Source organism: Mus musculus, chromosome 13 (genome assembly GCF_000001635.26).
Source record: "Mus musculus strain C57BL/6J chromosome 13, GRCm38.p6 C57BL/6J".
Taxonomy (NCBI): domain Eukaryota; kingdom Metazoa; phylum Chordata; class Mammalia; order Rodentia; family Muridae; genus Mus; species Mus musculus.
The window spans coordinates 13631729-13648079 of NC_000079.6; the positions used below are offsets into that span (position 1 = coordinate 13631729).

Genomic DNA, 16351 nt, shown 5'->3' on the forward strand with positions numbered 1-16351 from the left:
CCACCATTGTTCAGTTTTCATTTTTGATTTTGGTAACTATGCATGTATAAGCACATGAGCCTTTAAGTACTTCAGTGGAAATATAAACAGGTTTCTCCCTGGTTTCCCCCTAAATTCAGATTCTCCTGGTTTAAAATTATCTTTTTGTGTCATATTTTTCTTGCTTATACTTCAATGCATATCTGACATAGAGCTCTTTTTTTCTTATTTTAATATTTATAGTTCAAATGTTATCTCCCTTTACAGTCCCCCCTCCACAGCCTCACCCCCACCCCATCCTCATTCCGCATTGCCTCTAAGACAGTGCTCTCCCACCCCCCCCCCCATCCACTCCCATCTCACCCCTCTGACATCCCCTTTCTCTGGGGCTTCACGCCTCCACAGAACCAAGCGCATCCCCCCCTAATGAGAACAGACAAGGCAGTCATACGGACCAGCCCAGTATACTCTTTGGTTGGTGGCTTAGTCCCTGGGAGCTCTGAGGGGTTCGGTTACTTGATATTGTTGTTCTTCCTATGGGGCTGCAATCTCCTTCAGCTCCTTCAGTCTTTCCCTCAACTGAGCCCATATCTATCTACTGGGAATTGGTCTCTTCAGGTTCCATCTCCCCACTTTTAGGGATTTTGGCTGAGATCATCCCCACTGGGCCTCTCATGTCCCTGGTGTCTGGGACTTTCTAGAGGTTCTCCCCATCCCTCACCCCACACTGCTGCATATTTCTATTCATTCTCCGGGCCCTCTGGGCTTCTCTCCCATTTCCCTCCATACCTGATCCTGCCCCCTCTTTTTTCCCTCCTCTTCCCCTCTTCTATCCAGGTCCCTCCCTCCCTCTGCCTCCTGAGGGATTGAAGCATCCACAATTGGGCCTTCCTTCTTGTTAAACTTTAATTGGTCTGTGAGTTGTATCATGGGTATTCTGAACTTTTTGGCTAATATCCACTTATAAGTGAGTACATACCATGCATGTCCTTTTGGGTCTGGGTTACCTCATTCAAGATGATATTTTCTAGTTTCATCCATTTGCCTGAAAAATTCATTGTTTTTAATAGCTGAGTAGTATTCCATTGTGTAAATGAACCTCATTTTCTGTATTCATTCTTCAGTTGAGGGACATCTAGGTTGTTTCCAGCTTCTGGCTATTACAATTAAGTCTGCTGTGAACTTAGTGGAACATGTGTCCTTGTGATATGGTGTAGCATCTTTTGGGTATATGCCTAGGAATGGTACAGCTGGATCTTCAGGTAGAACTATTTCCAATTTTATGAATCAAGGCATACAGCTCTTTTAAGGAAGATATTTAAAGACTTCTAATATATTTTCCTGATTATTTATTGATCCAGTAACTTGCTTATTTTTTATGTGCAGAATTAAAAATTTTTCAATCACTTGAGAAAGTTGATTTATGCCATTTGTGGGAAGTTGATTTCATTGCTGGCATGTTATATTTTGGTGGAATTGGTCCCTTTTAATATTTGCTCTTATCTGCTTTGTTTTCCCTCTCCTAAATAAAGTATAAGATTCTATTAACCTGTATTAATTCTATTTATTCCTCTGTTTTGTATAACTCCATTTTGTATAGACTGCAGTAAATATTATTGCAAAGGGAAAGATGCATTTAGTTCGATCCTTTCTTTAAGAAATGACCACTGAATGCTGCCCCGAGCTCTGAGGGCTAAGGATGGACTGCTGTTCTCTACACCTGGCTGATGTAGGCAACAAGGCCCTATAGAAATAACTCTTACAGCTCTCACTGTGAGTCTGGCCTCCAGAATTTTCCTGCAAGGCTGTTTTCCTTGTTACATCTCTCAGTAACGTCAGCCTGCAGTTATCCTTTAAATCTCAAGTCCGGGTGCCATTAAACCTACCATTTATCCTTGTCTTGATGAATACTTGCTGTGTACTTAAGATTTTGAATTATATGGGTGAATATTGAAGTTCTGAGACACTATAAACTACTCTATGTCTTAATTTTAACATTACTAAAGATTTCTAAATGGTGAGCACAGCAACTGGATAACCCAGAGTCTCATATTTTGAAATCACAATGCAATATATAGGTTCAACTTAGGTCTACTTTCCTAACTCTTCCTTGCTATTTTCAAATCAGTTTGTATCCCCTGAGCTAATTCCACTTGGCATTGAGAATTAAAAAGATAAGTGTGGGGAGAAGTGACCCAGAGATGCAACTAGGGAAAGCAGCCTTGAAGGGAAATTATGCCAGGCCAGACTCATGCCGGTTGTGAGTCATTGCCTGTGTGTTTAACAGTTACTAACCTAAGACTTCTTTCTTGATTTCATTAGATTTTAACCTGCCACTGTCATCTGATATAATCCTGACCAAAGAAAAGAACTCAAGTTTGCAAAAATCAACTCAGGGAAAATTATATTTAGAAGGAAGTGCTCCATCTGGTCAGGTTTCTGCAAAAGTAAACCTTTTTCGAAAAATCAGGCGACAGCGTAAAAGTACCCATCGTTATTCTGTAAGAGATGCAAGAAAGACACAGCTCTCCACCTCTGACTCCGAAGGCAACTCAGATGAAAAGAGTACGGTTGTGAGTAAACACAGGAGGCTCCACGCGCTGCCACGGTTCCTGACGCAGTCTCCTAAGGAAGGCCACCTCGTAGCCAAACCTGACCCCTCTGCCACCAAAGAACAGGTCCTTTCTGACACCATGTCTGTGGAAAACTCCAGAGAAGTCATTCTGAGACAGGATTCAAATGGTGACATATTAAGTGAGCCAGCTGCTTTGTCTATTCTCAGTAACATGAATAATTCTCCTTTTGACTTATGTCATGTTTTGTTATCTCTATTGGAAAAAGTTTGTAAGTTTGACATTGCTTTGAATCATAATTCTTCCCTAGCACTCAGTGTAGTACCCACACTGACTGAGTTCCTAGCAGGCTTTGGGGACTGCTGTAACCAGAGTGACACTTTGGAGGGACAACTGGTTTCTGCAGGTTGGACAGAAGAGCCGGTAGCTTTGGTTCAACGGATGCTCTTTCGAACCGTGCTGCACCTTATGTCAGTAGACGTTAGCACTGCAGAGGCAATGCCAGAAAGTCTTAGGAAAAATTTGACTGAATTGCTTAGGGCAGCTTTAAAAATTAGAGCTTGCTTGGAAAAGCAGCCTGAGCCTTTCTCCCCGAGACAAAAGAAAACACTACAGGAGGTCCAGGAGGGCTTTGTATTTTCCAAGTATCGTCACCGAGCCCTTCTACTACCTGAGCTTCTGGAAGGAGTTCTACAGCTCCTCATCTCTTGTCTTCAGAGTGCAGCTTCAAATCCCTTTTACTTCAGTCAAGCCATGGATTTAGTTCAAGAATTTATCCAGCACCAAGGATTTAATCTCTTTGAAACAGCAGTTCTTCAGATGGAATGGCTGCTTTCAAGGGACGGTGTTCCTTCAGAAGCTGCAGAACATTTGAAAGCTCTGATAAACAGTGTAATAAAAATAATGAGTACTGTGAAAAAGGTGAAATCAGAGCAACTTCATCATTCCATGTGCACAAGGAAAAGACACCGGCGTTGTGAGTATTCCCACTTCATGCAGCACCACCGCGATCTTTCAGGGCTCCTGGTTTCAGCTTTTAAAAATCAGCTTTCTAAAAGCCCCTTTGAAGAGACCGCAGAGGGAGATGTGCAGTATCCAGAGCGCTGCTGCTGCATCGCCGTGTGCGCTCACCAGTGCTTGCGCTTGCTGCAGCAGGTTTCCCTGAGCACCACGTGTGTCCAGATCCTATCAGGTGTACACAGTGTTGGAATCTGTTGTTGTATGGATCCTAAGTCTGTGATCGTCCCTTTACTGCATGCTTTTAAGTTGCCAGCACTGAAAGCTTTCCAGCAGCATATACTGAATGTCCTGAGCAAACTTCTTTTGGATCAGTTAGGAGGAGCAGAGCTATCACCGAGAATTAAAAAAGCAGCTTGCAACATCTGTACTGTGGACTCTGACCAACTGGCTAAGTTAGGAGAGACACTGCAAGGCACCTTGTGTGGTGCTGGTCCTACCTCCGGCTTGCCCAGTCCTTCCTACCGATTTCAGGGGATCCTGCCCAGCAGCGGCTCTGAAGACTTGCTGTGGAAGTGGGATGCATTAGAGGCTTATCAGAGCTTTGTCTTTCAAGAAGACAGATTACATAACATTCAGATTGCAAATCACATTTGTAATTTAATCCAGAAAGGCAATGTAGTTGTTCAGTGGAAATTGTATAATTATATCTTTAATCCTGTGCTCCAAAGAGGAGTTGAATTAGTACATCATTGTCAACAGCTAAGCATTCCTTCAGCTCAGACTCACATGTGTAGCCAACTGAAACAGTATTTGCCTCAGGAAGTGCTTCAGATTTATTTAAAAACTCTACCTGTCCTACTTAAATCCAGGTTTGTATGTGTGTATATGTTTTACAGTTGAATGAGTGCTTTTGAACACGGGATGAAATGTGTATATTTGAATTTCTGACCTCCAGGGACTCAACCATAGTATAATCATAGTAACTGTATTGCTATCAAGAACTTTAGTTTGTCAACAACAACAAAAAAAAAAAACAAAACACCCTTCCCATGTCTTTTTTAAAATTGGATATTTTATTTATTTACATTTCAGATGTTATCCCCTTTTCCGGTTTCCCCTCCACAAACCCCCTATCCCATCCTAACTCACCTCCCATGCCATTTTTAAACATTATTTTAATTAACTTTTCTGGAGGTAGTTAGAGGACAGAAGCTAGAGACATTGATTTTTAGCTTCTCAGTGTGTGTGTGTGTGTGTGGGGGGGGGGGCGGTGAAATATATTTTTGGTTATATTTCTGAAGGAAAGAAATGTGTGAGACAAAGATATCTAAGAAAAGGCCAGTTTAAATGAATGGTTTTGTATTTATAATGTAGATTGCATATTAAAGTCCATTAAAATGTTTATAAAGATCATGTTAGGACAGGAAAAGAGCTTGTATTATTTTATGAGTAGCACATAAAGCTTAAAGTAGTATTTATGTATTTATGACCGTGTAAAATTTGCACATACATGAACTATTGGGTTCCTGAGTCAGTGGCAGCAGGAGATACTTTCTTAAATGCCACAGTCATGTTTATTACTCAGACAGAGTAGAAAATACAGATAAGCAAAAAGAAAGTCTAAATTGTATTTTATCAATGAATTTTCCAATTTTTGTGATTGTTAATTTTGGAGCAGTTAAGATTGTTAACTTGGGAAGTCCTGAGCAGAGTGTTAGAGAACCAAGGGAGCAAGTGAAGGGAATATATACCTGCCCTCCCAGTGATGATTTGATATTTAGAATTTCTATGAAATTTATTATTTGAAGACAAAGTTCTTTTTTGAGTTGCGTCTTTTAATGTGATATATATATATAATATATGTATATATATATATATATATATATATATATATATATATATATAATTTCTTTTTAAGTACTTCCAGAGCTGTATATGAGCATATAAGTGCTATTACAAAGTAACTTGAGATCTTGATCAGTATCTTAGAACTATCAAATAATGAACCAGAGTAGGCAGTGTTTGGTGTATATACCACACACAGCAATAGCATGTTTACATAACATATTTACCTATTTATAAATGTTTCAGTATGTCATATAAAAATCTTTTTTTCCTCTCTCACAGGGTAATAAGAGATTTGTTTTTAAGTTGTAATGGAGTAAACCAAATAATTGAACTAAATTACTTAGATGGGATTCGAAGTCATTCCCTGAAAGCATTTGAAACTCTGATTGTCAGCCTAGGGGAACAACAGAAAGATGCTGCAGTTCTAGACGTCGATGGGTTAGACATCCAACAGGAGTTGCCGTCCTTAAGTGTGGGTCCTTCTCTTCATAAGCAGCAAGCTTCTTCAGATTCTCCTTGCAGTCTCAGGAAGTTTTATGCCAGCCTCAGAGAGCCTGATCCAAAAAAACGAAAGACCATTCACCAGGATGTTCACATAAACACCATAAACCTCTTCCTCTGTGTGGCTTTTCTATGTGTCAGTAAAGAAGCAGACTCTGATAGGGAGTCTGCCAATGAGTCAGAAGATACTTCTGGCTATGACAGCACTGCCAGTGAGCCATTAAGTCACATGCTACCATGTCTGTCTCTTGAGAACGTTGTCTTACCTTCCCCTGAATGTTTGCACCATGCAGCAGACATTTGGTCCATGTGTCGTTGGATCTACATGTTGAACTCAGTCTTCCAGAAACAATTTCACAGGCTTGGTGGTTTCCAAGTGTGCCATGAATTAATATTTATGATAATCCAGAAACTATTCAGAAGTCATACAGAGGATCAAGGAAGAAGGCAGGGAGAAATGAGTAGAAATGAAAACCAAGAGCTAATCAGGATATCTTACCCCGAGCTGACACTGAAGGGAGATGTATCATCTGCAACAGCACCAGACCTGGGATTTCTGAGAAAGAGTGCTGACAGCGTGCGTGGATTCCAGTCACAGCCTGTGCTTCCCACAAGTGCAGAGCAGATTGTGGCTACTGAATCTGTTCCTGGGGAACGAAAGGCATTTATGAGTCAACAAAGTGAGACTTCTCTCCAGAGCATACGACTTTTGGAGTCTCTCCTGGCCATTTGTCTTCATAGTGCCAGAGCCTGTCAACAGAAGATGGAATTGGAGCTACCGTCTCAGGTGATACTTTGTACTTAGTCCGTCTCACATAACATATATGTGTATTATATGTACTGCATGTACATATAATAATATATAATATACATGTTCTAACTTAACACTGTCTATTTTGCCACAAATGTTAAATTTATTTTCAAGTATTAATTACATATAAAACTGGAAATCATAATGACAGTTTTATGTATATAGTGTATTTATATCAATTTACCCTCCTTGCCTTCTCTTTCTTCCCTCCCACTCATCCCCTTCCTTATCCCAGCTAGTTTCCTTTCTATTTCATATTTGTTGTTGTTGTTGTTTGGGCTGTGTGTGTGTGTAAAAGCCCACTACATTGTATTAGGGTTTCTTGTTAAATCCTAGATGAAGAATTATTTACCAGAGCACGAGTTCCTCGCCAGTGGTTATATCACAGGAGAAAAATGTCTTTCCCTTCCCCAGGAACCATTCACTCCTTAGAGGTTCTAAAAGGGCTGGGCCTCAGGAGCTCTTTCCCTTGCTACCATTGTCTGCCTATTAAATGCACAGGGAAGGGAGGGGAAGGGCCTCAGGGCCCTCCGCACTTCCATTTGCTACCTACTTTGTTTTTAGAAAACCCTTTTGTGCTTACCAGAATACCAAGTATGGAGGACACAAGGGACACACAGTTCCTACTCGAAAGAAGCTTACTGTTTAATTTTCTGCAAAAGCCCCTTTAGGAGAGTTTGTGAATTCAGTGTTAAATGAGTAGTTGAGGTCATTTTGTTTTAGAGTTTAGAAGTTCATAATCTTGGTGTTACTGTTGGGAACTCTGCCCATATTTTCTGACCTTTGTTTATGGTTTTGTTGTGGTTATCATCTGGTCTGTACCTATTTGTTTTACTTTTTAGACTTGGCATTCCTTCAAAGAAAGATAAGGTTTTTTGTTTTTTAATCTACTGTTATAGAGAGCTAGGCAAGCGTAATAGCTTCATTCAAAGGGTAGAACTGAAGGCAAAAGAAAAAATAATTAGAACTGCTTCTTAGAATCTTAGAGAACCTTTAAGAATAAGGAATTTGTAAACTCTAGAGATAACTAATATTCTGAAGTTTCAAAGAATGACTTGGTAAAAATTTAAGATTTATTTATTTTTATATGTATGCTATTTTGCGTGGACATATGTCTGTACACTATGTGTGCAAAGTGTCTGGGGAGGTCAAAAGAGAGGGTATTGGATTCCATGGAACTGCAGTTACAAACAGTTGTGTGCTGCCATAAAAGTGTTGGAAATGGAATTTTGGTCCTCTGCAAGGACTCTTAACCACTGAGCCATCTCCCCAGCCTCCAAAAAGTGGAATTATATTTTTTTCAAGACAGGGTTTCTCTGTGTAGTGCTGGCTGTTCTGAAACTTGCTCTGTAGACCAGGCTGGCCTGAACTCAGAGATCCACCTGATTCTGCCTCATATGTGCTAGGATTAAAGGCTTTTATTACCACCACCCTGCTAAGAGTGGATTTTTTATGATTAAACAGAATTTTAACAGTACATTATTTGGATAAGAACTCAGATTTTTTTTTTTTTGCAGTCAGTTTACCTTCATATTAATTACAAATAAATGGATTTTTCCCTGCTTCTTGTAATCCTTTCTGTCACTTTTAAAATGTGTGTTATTGATATTCTTAGTCTTTCATTTTACCTTAGGGCTTGTCTGTGGAAAATATATTGTGTGAACTGAGGGAACACCTTTCCCAGTCAAAGGTGGCAGAAACAGAATTAGCAAAGCCTTTATTTGATGCCCTGCTTCGAGTAGCCCTGGGGAATCATTCAGCAGATTTGGGCCCTGGTGATGCTGTGACTGAGAAGGTATGAATCCATGTGCTGTGTTCTTAGGTCTGGTTAGCAGAAACGGGTGCTTGTTGGGTGGGACCAGGGCATTGATTTAAATCACAGGAACATGAATTTTGATCAGGTGAATTCCTTGGTTGGTTAATTTCTCCATCATCTGGAAGGGATAATAAATAAATCATCAATTGTCCTGCTTCAAAGAAAAGCAGTTAATCTAACCTGGAAATTTGTTGATAACTGTTCCCAATAAGACAAGCTATATTAAGGTTTGATAATATTACTGATATTCTTTTTTTCCCTAAAACATTTCAAATCTAAACAGAAACAATATAGTTGCCTCCTCAGTATCAACACTCTCCTCTCCTCTCTCCGTTCCCTGTGTTTCTTTACTGAAGTATTTTTAAAGGAGATCCTGGTTTGTAGCAGCTGATAATCTATTAAATGATGACTCAGGAATAGTGATATTTAGATACCTTGTCTGTCTTGTCTTGTTGTATTGGTATAACAGAACTCTCTACTGACTTTAATTTTAAATTGCTCAACAAAAATGACTAACACTCATATAGAGGGTGACATTAGAAATTTTGAGTTCTGTTAACATTTTTTAAAGTAACTAATTTTAATTTTTTCCCCTGAAACTCATTTCCCTGAAACTTAAAAAGTTTCCCTAAAAACTTTACTGTTATGCTTCTTTTACTTTGGGTTAACTATTGTTAATTTTCTTCTTTACATACCTTCTTTTTTAACCTGATCTGATTACTAAGTTTTTTTTCTTTTGAATAAAATATTGAGAGAGTTCTTAAAGTGACTTTTGCATGGTAAGTAGTCCGTTAACTGAGAAAAAGAGTCAGTGCTGCAGTGTTGACTTTGAATTACACTGGCCTTATAGAGTCATCCCTCTGAGGAAGAGCTGTTGTCCCAGCCCGGAGATTTTTCAGAAGAAGCTGAGGATTCTCAGTGTTGTAGTTTGAAACTTCTGGGTGAGGAAGAAGGCTATGAAGCGGATAGTGAAAGCAATCCTGAGGATGTTGACACCCAAGACGATGGTAAGATGTCTCTGATGCTTGTGATTGGACTGCCAGTTAAACTGTAAACAAACAAAAGGTTCATCCTGCCTGTACATTGTGGCCTTACAGTTGCAAAAAGGCATCGTGTTATCATTTCGTTTTGTCATCGCAACAAATCTGAAATATATAATGTTAACAGTGACATCAAGACTAGGAAGATAGCGTAAAGCCCCAGGTATGATTGATCCCTTGCACTGTAAGGACGAAACCAAACCAAACCAAACCCCCTTGTCTAAACCAAGTAGATGCCCAAGAATAAAGATGAAGGAGAAACTTTTTCTTTTATATGCAAGTAAGAAAGGAGATACCCAGAAGTAGATACTACAAGGAAAAGCAGGTGATGTGCCTACAGAGATGTGTCTGGGCAGGGAAACTTTCTGAAGAGGTGATATGTACATTGGACTCTCATTGTCAGTCAGTGACATCCCATGGGTGATAGATGCAGCAGTTCCTTTGTTGTTTTCTGTAACCAGCCAGTTCTTAGGGTGGAATTGTGTTGCATGGGATCCTTTGTGCTGGCTATGCAGGTTGGATAGAATGTAAATGATGGCCTCTTGCTTGTTTTATGTCAACTTGACACAAGCTGTCACTTGAGTGTTTATTCAGTGATGTGGGTGTGAGGGTCAGCTCACTGTGGGTGCCGCTCTTGGATAGGTAGTTCTGTGATAGATAAGAAAACAGGCTATAGAAATTAGGGGGAGCAAGCCAGTAAGCAGCACTTCTCTATGGCACTTCTCTATGGCTTCTGCTTCCGTTCCAGCTTTCAGGTTCCTGCCTTTGAGTTCTAGCCTTGACTTCCTCAGCACTGATGTATGACCTGAGAATTGTAAGATGAAATAAACTCTTTCCTTCCCAAGTTGCTTTTTATAGTGGTATTTTGTTACAGTAATAGAAACCCTACCTCAGATTATTCGAGGCACAAGAGTTCTAGGAGGGCTCTATCTTTTCAGATACTGACCTTTGGGCCTTCTCAGCACTTGCAGTTGAAGTTTACAGCAGTTTATTCTTGCTTGCTAGAAGTTGATTTTCTCTTGTGTGTGGAGGGAATGGGGATAATCACTGATTTTAGGGTTGAAAGGTATCTATGATTTTTTTAAAAAAATTTTTTGACTTAATGGTAGTTTTATCATAACCTAGATATAATCTACAAAGGAAAATTTCCTTTGTGTGTTTTGTTTTTGAGACAAGGTCTCACCATGTAGCTCTGGAACTCACTTTGTAGACCAAGCTAGCCTCCAACCCACAGAGACCCAGCTATTCTGCCTCCCCAATGCTGGGACTAGAGGCATGTACCTCTCTCTATGCCAGGCTTTTTGCCTTAGCTTTTAAGCGTTAGTTTACTTATTATTATTTTTGTGTGAATATTCGTGATATGGGTGACAAATACATTGTGCCATGGTGAATGTTTGGCCAGAGGACAACTTTGTGAAGTCAGTTCTCGCCTTCCACCTATCCATGGGCTTCAGGGTCCAAACTTAGGTTGTTGCTAAGGCTTTCATGGTGAGCGCCTTTGCCCACTGAGTCTTCTTACCTGTCTCCTAGATCTTGTTTTTTGAGACAGTCTCTACTGCACCTTGCTGATTCTGTTAAGCTGGCTGGCCAGTGAACTCCAGGGAGTCCCTTGTCCTAGGCCTGGTGGTACTGATTCTTGGCACAGAGCCCAGCTTTTTGCATGGATGCTAAGAACCTGAACTCATGCAAAGTGCAGCAAGCACTTTCCTCCCAGCCCTTGGATGAACAGTTTTCAAAGAGTACAGCAGACCATTTTGAGGTCAGTCAGTAACACAGTCATAAAGCAGACAGTGTTTAGAATTCAACAAATCAAGCCTACGATTACCACAGAAATAGGGGCAGATAAAATAAACTTCATTCTGATTTAAATACTTTGGGATCAGAAAGTTTGAGATAAGATTTTCCAGTTGCAACAAAAGAATGTTAAATTTGTATCAGATGTTTATGAAATTTTCTGTTGGTAATATTTGTGGTTTCATTGAGAAGCAAAATTACTTTCAAAATTAAACTACCCATAAGACTTCATTGTTCAAGCTTTAATCAACGGTAATGCTGCAAGGCAAGGCTTTGTGAGCATCTTCATAGAAGGAGGACTGTTTTTGTTGAATGTTCTAAGTGATGAGTTAGGGCTGAAATATTCATATTTGGGAATAAAAACGTTCTTTTTCTTTACTTTGTCAGGAGTAGAATTAAATCCTGAAGCAGAAGGTTTCAGTGGATCGATTGTTTCAAACAACTTACTTGAAAACCTCACTCACGGGGAAATAATATACCCTGAGATTTGCATGCTGGGATTAAATTTGCTTTCTGCTAGCAAAGCTAAACTTGATGTGCTTGCTCATGTGTTTGAGAGCTTTCTGAAAATTGTCAGGCAGAAGGAAAAGAACATTTCTCTCCTCATACAACAGGTAAAGGATGTCCTGTGTTGAATCAGTACTTATACTCATGTTCCAATTCTTCTTCTTATGTTTAACCCAGTGATTTTCTAAAGCCATCTAATCCTATACTTCTCAAATGAGTAGCATGAAATTATTACTGTCATTAGCTAAACAGTAATGTATTCTGAGAGCAGATCTTAAAACTTGTATTTAATCCTATAACAGTATTTTTTGAGTCATTTAAAAACACACACGCAGACACACACACTCTCTCTTTCTCTCTTTCTCTCTCATACACACACATGCACACACATGTGCACATGTATACACATAGACTCTTATGAAATAAATTATTATGACATTACAGTTATATTATGCGTATATGAAGTCAAATGTTTTAATTTTGTATGTTTCACTCTTTAATCTTCAGGGAACTGTGAAAATCCTTCTAGGCGGGTTCTTGAATATTTTAACACAAACTAACTCTGATTTCCAAGGTGAGTTGAACCTGGTTTAAGGAAATAACTTTGTAATTATTGTGCTGTTGTGTGAAGAATTAATTGTGTCTTCCACTAACACACTGCTCCATGGTTTCCAAATTGTTTTTATGTGTATCGTCCTGTTTGTTCCTCATGCTCACTCAGTGAAATATATTGAGTAGAGGGGCAGAATGTTGATAACAAGGCCTGCAGTAAGTTGTTCAGTAGCTTTGTGAGGGCAGTAACCTGCTCTCGGCACTGCTCTCGGCACTGCTCTCGGCACTGCTCTCGGCACTGCTCTCGGCACTGCTCTCGGCACTGCTCTCGGCACTGCTCTCGGCACTGTACTAATGCTTTATCTGGTGTTCTCTCCTCTTAGTTCTTTCTCAGACATTTGAGAAATTTGTGATGAGAGAGAATGTGATTTCTGCCCACAAATTATAAATTATAGTTCTAAATTATACATCTAAATTATACTTGATGGTTAAGACGAGTAAATGTGAAATGTTAATTTGGATTTTTGTTATGCTTCCTTCCTCCAAGTTAATTTCAAGTTACACATTTTTGTCAGGAATACCCAATATTAGTGTTAAGTCCTCTAGAGGACAAAATATCAAAGGCTTTGTGATGGCTGTGTCTTATTATTAGGGATGTTAATTTTAACCATTTCAGGTAAAGATAGTCTATAGGTTTTTCTCTATTGTAAGTTGCAAGTATGTCATGGGTGTCAACTTGAAAGTATGTAAATTTCACTTTTCTCATATTTCAGCCCACAGTTTTTATCATCTATTGGTGATCATGCATGAAAAGGGTAGTACTGTAATATTTGCTAAATAGTGATTTTGTACTTTTGGCATTCTTTGTACGTTTATGAATTGGGATTTTACTATAAGGAAAAGGATTTTTCCCCTCCATTTACTTAGTTAGTGCATGAATATATTGCTCTTATGTTACACTCTTACATTTAACACTGGTGTGACACGTTAAAGTTCACAAACCTCTGTCAGCACATTACTACTACACTCGTACCATACGCAGTTGTTCCTAAGGCACTACCTAACATCCTTTTCTTATTCCTAAAGAGCCCTTCCCTCCCAGGATACATTACAACTAATTGTCATATTTCCTTGCTTTTGTTGTTAGGCCTTTTATGTCAAACCTAGGGAAGACGGGTCTATGATCCCAAAGATTTACCATTTCTAAACATTATTTTCTTCTCTCCATATTCTTTGCTCTTTGTTTTCTTACATATGAGTTGTAATATTGGGCTGTGAAGGTTGATCCTGCCTTGTATCTTATCTCATGTACTTCTCTTCTTTTATGCTGCATTCAAGAAGACTTTAAAAGTTCTATTCCATTGGGGCTGGAGAGAGAAAGTGCTCAGTGGTTTTAAGATCACTCACTTCTTATTTGAAGGTCTTAAGTTCAATTCCTAGCAACCACACAGCAGCTCACAACTGTCTGATGTCCTCTTCTTTTATGCAGATGTACATGCATACAAAATACCCACATACATAAAATAAATAAAGAAATATGCATGTCAAACATTTTAAAAGCAATTATATCCCAAAATTTTATTCATTTTTAAAATTATGGTAGCTGCCCAATGTCTTTGTTCCTTTTCAGTTGCTGTGATGAAACACTATTACCAGGGCAATTTATAGAAGAAAGCATCTCTCTCTCTCTCTCTCTCTCTTTCTCCTTTTTTTTTTTTTTAAAGAAAGCATTTAATGGAGGCTTACAGTTTCTAAGGGTGAAACCATGGCTTTCATGACAGGGAGCATGGCAGTTGGCAGGCAGGCATGGTCCTGGAGCAGTAGCCAAGAGCTTTCATGTGATCCATAAGTAAGAGGCAAGGGAGAGAGAAAGAGGGAGGGAGAGGAATAGAGAGAGAGGGAGAAAGGGAGAGAGAGGGAGAGAGGTGGGGTGGGGAGAACTGGGAAAGGTATGGGATATTAAAATCTCAAAACCCACCCCTAGTGACATGTTTCTTCCAACAAGGCCACACCTCCTAATCCTTCTCAAACAGTTCCACCTAACATATGACCCTACCAAGGCCATTTTCACTGAAACCACCACACCTATTTTATAGTTATGAGTCCTTTTGCTTGATTATTTTCTGTCTTTAAAAAATTATTATTTGTGTGTATCCATTTGCACACTCACACTGAAACCTGTCCATTTTGAACTTTTAAGAAAAATCTAAACACATTTTGGCTGTGCTACTTTCTTCTTCAAAACCCTTTCAGGGACTTCCATTAATTACCTGCAGGGCGAAGGCCAGGCCAACTTATGGTATCCTTGTAAGTGGTCCTTTCAGAAACACTTTCTCTTACACTATCCTGTCTGCTCATTGCCTTCATGAAACAGGTTACTTAAAAGGGGTCTCTAGTCTTAAACCTCCCATCTTTTAAGATACATCTCAGGTTTTACAGCAGTATTGTTTTTGTCATGTCTGCTTTATAGAGAATAATTTATGTTTTCTGTTTTGGAGTGAGGAGCAGCAGAAACATACATGAACAAATATACTTGAAACACTGTTAAAACAATCTATTATAATAATTATTACTTTATGGAGTTTTTATGAATTAGTGTACCATTGCTTATACTTTATGCTAAACTCTCTAGTAGATGAAAATGATCAAACAATACAGCTTGTGATATTTATATAATCTTTTCTATTTTACGTCTGTCACTTAAGTTCCATGTAAGATATAGTAGTTATAACCTGAACAATTGCCGTTTTATTAGTGTTAGTTCATCTACCTTTAGTTATCTTGCTATTTCTTCAGCAGTTTTTGTGATTACTAACTGTTGTTTATAATCATTCAGTATATGATTATAGTTTTGTACTTCTTTAAATGAAATTTGATTATTCTCTTCCTTTAATTTTATTCTTCTTTTTCAACTTTAGCATGCCAGAGAGTACTGGTGGATCTCTTGGTATCTTTGATGAGCTCAAGAACGTGTTCAGAAGACTTAACTCTTCTTTTGAGAATATTTCTGGAGAAATCTCCTTGTACAGTAATTATGCTAGAATTTTTATATTTTCACTAATTCCTTAATATAATGTATTTTCACTAATTTGTGAACCATCAGCTCTTGCTATTGTAATTACTATTTAGCCCAGTACCATGTTTTATGTTTGACATATTCAGCTATAGTATCTGTATATATCTTGATTTTACTTTGATTTGGATTAACAAGATGCCTTTAGCCCTATGTCAACTCCAGCCTTTGTGCTTGAGAAATGCTGTGATTTTAATTACTAAAGAAAATTTAATTATGAATCGCAACAACCATCCCAGATGTTTCCTTTCTCTAAAGAATCATTATCTGTTCTTTAGTTGAGTATTCTACTTCCCAATGCTATAGCCTAATGGCTCTTAGCAGGGAACCCATTTTTGTAAAGCAGTCTTGATTGGAAGAGTCTACAAATGAATCACAAAACCTCGAGGCTGTGTGAAGAAGGATGAACAATAGCTCTGTCCTCCACTGCCCGCCTCACCACCCACCTCAGTCTCCAGTCCCCATGGAAGCTCTGTGAATACCAGTGTGGGTCATTTGAGAGATTGGCTGTATGATAGATTATTTCTTTTTTAAATTAAGTGTACATTTTAATATTACATCTTTTACCTTTTTTGTATTCCATTTAAACAAAAAACTTATAATTATGATGAGTAAAACCGTAAAACATTACCTCAATTCACCAAAATCAAATGAAAGAAATTTTTCTTGGCCAGGGGGAAAAACAAGTGAAACAATAATAATAGTTATTACTGTTGTTATATAATTACGAAATTGTTATTGTTAATTGAGTGTGAACATTCAAATTTATGTAATTGATCATTGTATAATATCATTTAGGAATCTGGAGAATTTGTAAGGTTGTATTCGTCATTTGAAAATACTTGAGTTATAGGACTGGAAAGATGCCTCAGTGGTTAGAGTGCTTGCTGCTCAGTC

At 38.6% G+C, this 16351-nt stretch overlaps 1 protein-coding gene across 4 annotated transcripts in view; it reads left to right on the plus strand.

The window, feature by feature from the left end:
* Window positions 1-16351, plus strand: part of Lyst (lysosomal trafficking regulator) — a 188493-nt gene that overhangs the window by 41418 nt on the left and 130724 nt on the right. For all 4 annotated transcript variants that reach the window (XM_006516561.2, XM_006516562.2, XM_006516563.4 and 1 more), the window contains exons 5-11: window positions 2302-4381; window positions 5640-6648; window positions 8306-8467; window positions 9339-9495; window positions 11710-11936; window positions 12337-12403; window positions 15300-15409. In XM_006516561.2, coding sequence (XP_006516624.1) covers window positions 2302-4381; window positions 5640-6648; window positions 8306-8467; window positions 9339-9495; window positions 11710-11936; window positions 12337-12403; window positions 15300-15409 — 3812 coding nt within the window. The remainder of the gene's footprint in view (window positions 1-2301; window positions 4382-5639; window positions 6649-8305; window positions 8468-9338; window positions 9496-11709; window positions 11937-12336; window positions 12404-15299; window positions 15410-16351) is intronic.